General features: G+C 52.3%; 2 protein-coding genes across 2 annotated transcripts in view; both read right to left on the reverse strand.

Moving 5' to 3' along the window:
* Kcnh4 (potassium voltage-gated channel subfamily H member 4) overlaps positions 1–3,293 on the reverse strand; it is a 21,429-nt gene extending 18,136 nt beyond the window's left edge. The window contains exons 1-4 of the mRNA XM_005369025.3: positions 2,924–3,293; positions 900–1,133; positions 462–608; positions 220–347 (exon numbers count right to left, since the gene is read on the reverse strand). Of these exons, the coding sequence (XP_005369082.1) occupies positions 220–347; positions 462–608; positions 900–1,133; positions 2,924–2,999 (585 nt within the window). The 5' untranslated portion in view covers positions 3,000–3,293. The remainder of the gene's footprint in view (positions 1–219; positions 348–461; positions 609–899; positions 1,134–2,923) is intronic.
* Positions 3,294–5,512: 2,219 nt separating this feature from the next.
* Positions 5,513–6,732, reverse strand: Hcrt (hypocretin neuropeptide precursor). Its single transcript, XM_005369026.2, has 2 exons — positions 6,633–6,732; positions 5,513–5,985 (listed from the first exon to the last, which is right to left on the reverse strand). Exons 1-2 carry the CDS (start codon positions 6,651–6,653, stop codon positions 5,617–5,619), a joined length of 390 nt encoding a protein of 129 aa, XP_005369083.1. The 5' UTR covers positions 6,654–6,732; the 3' UTR covers positions 5,513–5,616.
* Positions 6,733–9,434: the final 2,702 nt, after the last annotated feature.

Here is a 9,434-nt window from a genome sequence, read left to right on the forward strand (position 1 = left end):
AGACCAGCCTGGTCTACAGAGCTAGTTCCAGGACAGGCTCCAAAGCCACAGAGAAACCCTGTCACGAAAAACAAAAAAAGAAAGAAAGTAGCATAAGGAAAATGGGCTGGCAGGGGGACAAACCCACAGAGGGAGACTGAGCAGACAGGGAGCAAGGGAGAAGGTAGCTGGGAATTAGGGTTGGAGGACTTGGAAATATCAGTTGGGGGTGGAACTCACATTATTTGCCTCCACGCTTCCCTGACCCCGGCGACCAAAGTGGCCAGTCAATCTGCGGAGGACTGTCCGGTTCTGTCTTCTGGTGGACCGAAGTTTTGAGCTAGTTCCTCTCCTCCCAAGGGAGTTTTCTATTAGGAAAAACAAACAAACAAAAACAAAGGAGACAAAGGCAGGGATAAGTTGGGGTGCATCCTAAGAGGTTGTGTGTGGAGCAGTCTATTGTGACCCAGACGTCCAGTTACCGTGATTATTGTCCCCATGGATTCCCGGTGAGCCAAGCCCTGGGCCTCCACTCTGAGTGATGTCCTTGAAGGAAAACAGGAAAAGCACAACTTCCCCCATCTCATTCTTGATGGGCATCATGTCCAGGAGACACCAAAAGGCTGAGCCTGTGGGCACAGAGAGAGGGCAGAGGTGGGTGAGCAGCACTGTGCCAACTCTCGGCCTTCCCTGGTTTCTCTCTGGTGAATGCTGAGAGCTGGGAGACACCCCAGAGATTTGTTATCTTCACTTCACTTCACAAACGGAGAGACCAAGGCCCAGAAAACATGAAGGATGAACTTAGTTCTGTAGCCAGCTTGTGGCCATGGGAGAATAAGCCCCCAAGCTCCTCTGTGCACAGCAGCCTCTGGCTGAGACCTAGGATCTGGGCAGATGGCAAGCCAGGTCAGGCTCCTCACCATCCTTTCGGTAAAAGCAGATTTCGGCTCGGTGTTCCTGGTGGCCCTCCAGGGCTTTTTGCAGCCGTTGCAGGGCCGGCTCGCTGGTCTCTGGGCCATAGAGGAATCGGCAGCTACAGGTTTTCTGCATGACCTCGGTGCGGCCGTAGCCTGTGAGCTCACAGAAGCCGTCAGAGCAGTAGACGATGGGATAACCCCGTGGGCCCTGTGCGTTGGCCAGAAGGAAGTTGCTATCTGCAGGAGGGAGAAGTCAGGGTCAGGGCCAGGCCAAAAGGGAGCTAACTTCCAGATGAACAACAGTTCCCTCAAGTTGTGAGCAGAGATCAGAGAGCTAGAAGGTTCTAGGTGGTTCCTAAGGGAGCTCTGAGATGTTCTGAAATGAGAACAAGGGATAGAACCAAAGGGCAAGGACTCAAGGGAGGACTAGAGAAGGAACCCTAGGAGGCCATGGGGTTCGTGCTGCCTTCAAGCTGGGGCGCTGTGACTTCAGAGAGCATGATAGAATAGTAAGGGCATGGGTTCCAGGACTCATTTCCAACACCCTGTGACAGTGACTGTGATCCCGGGCAAGTAAACTATAGCTCCTGTGCCTCAGTTTCCTTTTCTGCAAAGTGGGACACAGTGTGTCTTTTTCTCTGGTGGCTGTGGGTTGCGTCAGGTAACCTGGGAAGAAGGTCTCCTGGCACTTAGTAAATGCTACTCTGAGAAAGGAAAAAACTCCCCCCCACCACCACACACACACCCTGCAGTCACTCAGTTTTGGAAGCATATCCTTGGATACAATCCCAGCATTTTCTTTTTTTCTTTTTTTTTTTTTTTTTTTGGTTTTTCGAGACAGGGTTTCTCATGAGCAGGACAAAGATTCTGATGACATCATACTCCTATTGTTAAACCAAAAGGCAGACAATTTCCAAACTCACAAATGTGCTTAAAGTGAGGGAAAGACAGTGGGAGACACATCCTCTTTCTTGCCTTCCAGGAAATGCCCCCCCTTTTTTTTTTGATATTTTCAGGGGATCTGCTCCTGGTGCTTAAAGTCAAACTGGAGAAGACATTGAGGTGTGAGCTGCAGCCACCCCCAGCACCAGAACCTGAGTTGGCTCCCTCTAGCTTCAGTGGATTAGAGGCTTGGCGGTGGGAGGGCACCCAGGGACAGGCTCAGTTGATGGAATATGAGACCCAAGCAGTTCAAGGACCCTAGGAGTGGTTAGGGTCCCAGGGTGGGGTGGCTGATTGGGACACTTAGGATGCCTAGGAAGCACTGGGTCCTGGGCACAGTCTACTTCTTCCATCCCAGGGCCCGTTGCCTCGGTGATTGGCGCTATGGAAACAAGGGGGGGGGTAGAGCCCTGGCGGCTCGGTTTCCGCCCTCGGCTACCGCTCCCCCACCCTCCTAATGCCCGCCAGGGTTTCGGAGAGGGACAAAGGAAGACATGGGTGTTCCAGAGTTGGGTGAGGGAATGGCGGGAGAAGAGGCCGGGAAGGAGCTCTGCGGCTGTCCAAGGTGCTGAACTTGGGAACCACGCTCAGGTGGGCTAGCAGAGAGTTCCCATGGTCTCAAGCACTTGCCCCCGTTTTGCCTCACCCACCTCACACACAGATATCTCATAATTTGGGGCGCGCGTGACCTTAATATAGACTAGGTCTTAACTAAGTCTGATCGCTCTTTCTCTTTTTCTGGGGCAGAAGCATCTGGAGTCATCAGACCACTTTGTCCCATCTCCAGTTCTCAGACACCTCCAAACACACCCCCAGCATAGCTCTGTCCCGGAGTGGGTGGCTCCCAAGGCCCCCTCCTCCGTTGTATGGCACAAAGAGCCTCTTTTGCCTTGAGTCACACCCCCTAACCTTGTTCCCCCCCACTGCCCCAGTCTGTTGATCTTTCACTCTCAGGGGCTCCGCACCCTGTTTCTTTACCAAGGCTTCAGGAGTTCCTGCATCCCATTCTCTCTTCTCTGATCACACCGTGTCCATTATATCCACCCTGTCCCAAGGAGACTTGACCCAGCCCCCATCCAACTCACGCGTGCCGTCAAAGCGGGTGGCGATGGTGTCCAGAAAGGTGTTTTGAGGGGCCAGCAACCCCTTCATGACCGGCATGGCCCCGGGTGCGGATTCGAGGGGTTGCGCTGGCTGCGTTCAGCGCGGCCTGGCCGGAGGGGGCGCGCTACCGGCGGGGCCGGGGCGCCCCATGCGCCGGCCTGCCTCCTCCCCTCCTCTCGCCGCCGCTGCCTCTCTGCTCTGAACCTGGTAGCTCTGAGCTCTGCTCCGCAGCACTTTGAGAGCCACCCCCCTCCCACCTCCCCACGGGTCAGGTTCTTCCCCGAGGGCTCGGCCCGCGCCCACCACGTGGCTCCGCACCGGGAGGGGCCGCCAGAGACACTCGCACCCCTCTCTGCGGCTCTCCTCCCGGAGGGGAGCAGCCCACGCGTGTCTCTTGGGGAGAGACTCGGAGACACGCCCACCATCGAGGCTTGAGGTGATGAGGTGGGGCTCGGATGGTGGCCACGCCCTTCTTTCAGGGTAGCCACGCCCCTACGCGTGGTTCCCTGGCTGCTCTGGTAGCTCCACCCTACGGGTTTCCCCGCGCGGCCCACGCTGGGGTTTGTGTCTGGTTGCTAGTGCCGCCTGCTGGAGTTGGGATATTTCTTTTTTTTTTCTTTCTTTTCAAAACAGGATTGTTACATTTATTTATTTTGCGCATGTGCTGTAGTGCAGGGTGTGGAGGTCAGAGGACAATTTTCCTTAGTCGGTTATCGCCTTCCACTTTGTAGGTCTCCCGGATGGAACTCAGTTCTTCAGTCTTGGCAGTAAGGGCCTTTATCCACCGAGCCATCTTGCCAGCCCTCATGTCTCTATTTTTATTTTTTGATTTATTTATTAAGTATACAGTGGTCTACCTGCATATATGCCTTCAGGCCAGAAGAGAATACCAGATCTCATTACAAGTGGTGAACCATGTGATTGCTGGGAATTGAACTCAGGACTTTTGTAAGAGCAGGCAGCGCTCTTAACCACTGAGCCATCTCTCCAGCCCCCATGTCTCTACTTTTTTTAATTTTACATTACTATCCTAGGGCTAAAGCAAAGTGACACAGAGTGGATCGTTAAACAATTCTGGAATCTAGAAATCTGAGTTCAAGGTTAGATCCCGACCTCAGGACTAGATCCCTCTGAAGAAGAGTCTTCCATGCTATCCTTCAGCTTCTTAGTGGGTTGCTGGTGAGCTCTGGCATCTTTGGCTTGTGCATGCATTGCCTTGGTCTTTGTTTCCAAGTTCATACGAGTTCTTCCTGAGTCTCTGTGTGTATGGCAATCCCCCTTTTTATGAGAGCATTACTCATACTGGATTAGAGGTCTGCCATACTCCCATCTTATATTACTTGACTGCATTGGCAAGACCACTTCCTAAATGCTGGGGGAGGGATTAAGACTTCAACATGTGAATCTGGGGGGTGCACATTCCCATCCACAACAGTTATCTTTTGCTAGAGTCGTAGAAAAAAAATCTTTTTTTTTGCCCCATTTTTGCTTAAGAACATTCTCAGAAGCCTGGCTGTGGTTGCATATACCTTTAAATTCCAGCACTCAGGAGTCTGAGGCAGATGGATCTCTGTGAGTTCAAGACCAGCTTGGTCTACAAAGTGAGTTCCAGGACAGACTTCAAAGCTACACAGAGAAGCCAGGCAGAGGTGGCACCTGCCTTTAATCCCAGCAATCGGGAGGCAGAGGCAGGCTGATCTCTGTGAGTTCAAGGCCAGCCTGGGCTACAAGAACTAGTTCCAGGACAGGCTCCAAAAGCTACAGAGAAACCATATTTCCAAAAACAAACAAACAAACAAACAAAAAAGCTACACAGAGACACAGAGAAATCCTGTCTCGAAAAACAAACAATAAAAGAACATTCCCAGTTTACATTCTATCCAACTAGGTGCAATATCTGGCCATTTGCAATGACTGCACAAATTTGCTCACCTGCTTTCCAGTATGACATTGCTCACATGCCACCGCACAGCCGACCAAGCCACCACCACTCTGGAAGGGTCACCATGGAAGCTTATATGCCTTTCCTTTTCTGTAACCTTACATCCAGCCCTTAGCTGGATTCTATTCCCTTACGCAGCTTTCCTGAACCTTTCTATATAGGTCCCTATTATAGAACAGTAGGAGCTGAGGATGTAGCTTGGTTGGTATAGTGCTTGCTTAAAATACCCGAAGCTCTGGGTTCAGGTCCCCCAGTACCGCATAAACCCCAGGTGTGGCAGAGCACACTTGCAATTTCAACAGTCCCGGAGAGGTCACTTAAGTTTACGGTCGTTCTGGTCATTTGAGGACAGCCTGGAATACATAAGACCCTGCTTTAAAATCAATAAATAGAAATAAGCAAATAAAGTAGATAGTAGAACAACGTGGGACACATGGGTACCTCATCCCCACCCCCCACCCCCGGCAGGTATGCACCCCGGGACTTTGCAAGGACCCTTGCACTTGAGTCTTCCCTACCAAGTATTTCGGAGAAGAAACCAAGCTCCTTCCGGGACCTAGATCTTTCACAGTTCCCAAGATGCTCTCCCGCCCCCTGGAGGCCTGAACTTGACACACAGGAACAAAGATTAGCCACACCAACAGAGACTCGTCTTTATTGCCGTTTTCCTAGAGACTGACATTGGCGAGCAGAGGGGAGAAGAGAGGACCAGAACAGGGTTTGAAGACCGGTTCAGATTGACCCGCCCCGGGATGCTAAAGCGGTGGCTGTAGCGGTCAGACAGCGGCGACCAGGGCAGGGATGTGGCTCTAGGTCTGCGCCTGCGCGCCGGCCCATGGTCAGGATGCCCGCAGCGTGGTTGCCGTTGGCTTGCAGAAGGCGCTGCAGCCGGCCCTGGAGTCCTGGGGGTCCAGGACGCCGCTTTCCCAGAGTCAGGATGCCCGCGGCGTGGTTTCCAGCGCCGTGCAACAGTTCGTAGAGGCGGCAAGAGCAGGTCTTCTGGCGACAGCAGTCGGGCAGAGGCTGTGCGTCCACCCCAAGCGACAGCAGCGCTGGCGGCAACAGTAGTAGCAACAGCAGCGTCACGGCGGCCCAGGGAATCTAAAAAGAACGAGAGACAGGGCGCGAAAGGGGTTCACTCCATACCCAGTTGGCTCAGAACCTCACCTTGCCTGAAATCTTGCCTGACTGTCACTGAGTTTCCTGCGTCTACACTTCCTTCGGTCCACAGCCGAGCCACCTTCCCTAGGAAGCCCTTGTAAACTTTCGCCGGCTGAATAAGTTTGTCCCTTGCAAACACATTTAAAGGCTCCACCTGCAGACAGGCGTGTCTGAGTCTGTCTGAAACAAACATGTAAGCTTAGCCGAAACAAAGGGTTTATTCAGCCTAGGCCTTCCCTCTACACACACAGCAGGCCTGTTCCTTTGCTGGAGAAAACTGAACATTGTGACTTTGGACCAGTTTCTCACCCTCTTAGAGAACGAGGCATTAAATCATCCCTGCTATCCAGGGCTGTTAAATGGGAGACATAAACTGACAAGCATAAAAGCATCCGAAATACAAGCGCTCGCTCATGAAAGACGAGCCTCTAAGAGAATGGCGTACCTAGTGTTAACCAAACAGTCTGCGATCCCGCCCAGACTCCTGCCTCAGTGCTGCCCGAGAAAGAACATCTTGGGCCCAGCCCCTGAGCAAACACTGTAGCGGCCTCAGTTGGTGAGGCTCATCCCTATTCCCAGCTCTTTACCTTTGTAGAAAGAAAATTCATGATGTCTGGAGCCCAGGGCAGGGCAGTCTGGAAAGACAGTTGTCTTCAGTGCAGTGGTCCAAACACCCAAGGAGTCTGAGGCGGTGGTGGACTGTGGGCTGCTTCCAGGGGCAGGGGTTTATAGTGCTCTGAGGTGTGTGTGGAAGGGGGGGGGGGAGACATAAGCATCTGAGCCCATTTTAAACCAGACAAAAGCATGTCTAAGATTAGCATCTTGCCATGGAGCCGTCTCCAGGTTGGACCCAAAGAATGGCCACCCTGTCCTTGGTCTCCTGCTTGTCTGTCTGCCTGTTTCTTGGAGATGGGGCGGTCTCCGGGTACTAATGAGGCTACCTTGCACCCAGGAATCCGAGTTCACAAAAGAGGCCGTGACTGGGGCACTGGCCAGAGACAATGAGGGAGGGAGCAGTTGCTAATTAGGGGCAGAAGTGGCAGCCTGAGAACCATTGTCCATGCTACATAGAGGGTGGAGGAGTAGGGAGGATACCTGGGTAGCATTTACACACACACACACACACACACACACACACACACACACACCCTGCCGCCTCCTTGTCCATCTCTGAGGAATATCAGGTTCCAGAGCCTTTTTCCTCCGTGGAAACATGGAGAAACTGCTTCACCCCACCCCACAGCCCTCCGTTTCTTCTGTCCCTTTCACTTAACTCCTCCGTGGAAAGTCTTACTTTTACGGAGACTTACTGTGGGCAATGGGTGACAGGGCAGCCAAGCCTGGTTTCTAGAAACTGGTGGAGAGCAATGCCTCCTGGGCCAGGAGAGAAGAGGCTGTTGTGTAGTCTAACTCTGCCATCTCCAGGACATCATGGAACCAGGTGTGAGGGTGATGGGTGTGGGGTGGAACTCATCCACTTGCCAAGGACTCATGCCACTTGCCAAACTCCTTCAGGGCCTTGTTAAGGAGCTCTTGATGTAGATCAATTTCTGCACGGGTACAGTGACATCAGTGTGCCTGGGATGTGACTCCTTCTCTCTCTCTCTCTCTCTCTCTCTCTCTCTCTCTCTCTCTCTCTCTCTTTTTCTTTTTTCCCTTCTGTCCTTCCTTCCCTCCCTCCCTCCTTCCCTCCCTCCCTCCCTCCTTCCTTCCTTCCTTCTTTTCTTTCTTTCTCTGTATAGCCCTGGCTGTCCTGGAACTAGCTCTTGTAGACCAGGCTGGCTTCGAACTCACAGAGATCCACCTGCCTCTGCCTCTCGAGTGACTGGGATTAAAGGTGTGTGCCACCATTGCCCAACTGTGATCCCATTTTCTTAGCCTGTGTATGCAGATATGTACTGCATGTGTGCCTGGTGCCTGTGAATCAATAGGGTTTTAGGTTCCCTGGGACTAGAGTTATGGACGGTAGTGAGCCACTATGGTGCTGGGAACCAAGCCCAGGTCCTCTGCAGAAGCAGTAAGTGCTCTGTAAGCATCTTCACAGCCATGTCCCCACTTTCAAGGAGCACACAAGTCTGGGAAGTGGGTGACATCTGGGTGGTCCAAGGATAATTTAATGGAGGGAAAGGACTACTCAGAACCAGCAATAATTAGACAGTCACTTTCTTCTGAGTGGGACAGGGATGTCCCTCAAAGGCTTGGCCTGACAAGTTGCTTCCACTAGGTAGGTAAGGGGACAGAATATGCCTGAGAAGGGACAAAGTGAACAAAGGCTAGGATTTGACAGTGCTTGGCTCACACAGCATGGGGTGTGGGCCTCATAGTTTCTATAGAACTAAGGGGAGAGTTAAGTTGGGTCAAGTTTTCCAGGGCCTTAGGTGCCAGGCTGGGAAGTCATTGGAAGACCGATGGGTGCTGGCTATGGAAGAGGGAGGAGCCCAAGGGACATGGGAAGACAGAGAAACATTCAGAGGCAGAACTGAAAGCTGGATGCTGATCTGGACTTGCACAGCCTTGACTTGGGAGGAGCTGCAGGTCTTGGCCTCCCAGCCTCGAAGCTTGGTTTCCTTACTGCTATGGGTACTTTCTGCAGGGAGCTCTGAGGCTCCTTCTTGCTATGACACTCGGTGACTTGAAGTTTAGCTTCCTCCTTTCTCATCGTGGAAGTGATTTGTGCAGGTTAGGCCAGGAAGGAGACCAGTGCTGAGACCGGGTGAAGCTGGTCACCTTCAGGGTGGGGGATGGGATGGTGGAATGCGTCTGTCTGCTTGTGTTAAGCCATGGCGGGAGGCTCCAGAAGCTCCTACGCACTCACACTCTTGGGACTAAGCTAAGCCAGTGTGCAGAGGAGGTGTAAGCTCTGGAACTCAGGGCAGAGAGAAGGGTGGCTGGCTGGGAGCCCAGGCTGTGGCTGAAGCAGGGTGCCCACATGACATTCCCAAAGCAGCACCCAGAATCTGGGTATGAGAATTTTATTTGACGGCCTGGAGAAATGTACTCAGTAGCCAAGAGTCCTTGATAGGTTTTTGTTCACTTGCTTGCTTGCTTGCTTGGTTTTTTTTGAGACAGGGTTTCTCTGTACAGCTTTGCAGCCAGTCCTGGAACTCACTCTGTAGACCAGGCTGGCCTTGAACTCACAGAGATCTGGCTCTTGAGTGATGGGATTAAAGGTGTGTGCCACTACCACCTGACAGTCCTTGGATGTTTTTACAGAGGACCTGGGTTTGGTTCCCAGAACCCACATAGCAGCTCTCAGCTGCCTATAACTCCAGATTCAATGAACTCACTCTCTTCTTCTGGGCTCTGGAGACATTTGCATCTACATGGTGCACATAAACACGCAGGCACACACAGATAACATAAAATCAATACACCAATATTTTAAAAAG

The sequence above is a fragment of the Microtus ochrogaster genome, unplaced genomic scaffold (assembly GCF_000317375.1).
Source record: "Microtus ochrogaster isolate Prairie Vole_2 unplaced genomic scaffold, MicOch1.0 UNK44, whole genome shotgun sequence".
Classification (NCBI taxonomy): Eukaryota; Metazoa; Chordata; class Mammalia; order Rodentia; family Cricetidae; genus Microtus; species Microtus ochrogaster.

What these genes read in the sequence shown, in the direction of transcription:
- Hcrt (XM_005369026.2), bottom strand. Translation starts at nt 6,653, where the DNA reads ATGAATTTTCTTTCTACAAAG. An exon ending in TGAATTTTCTTTCTACAAAG is followed by an intron (nt 5,986 to 6,632) that starts GTAAAGAGCTGG and finishes CGTTCTTTTTAG; the next exon opens with ATTCCCTGGGCCGCCGTGAC.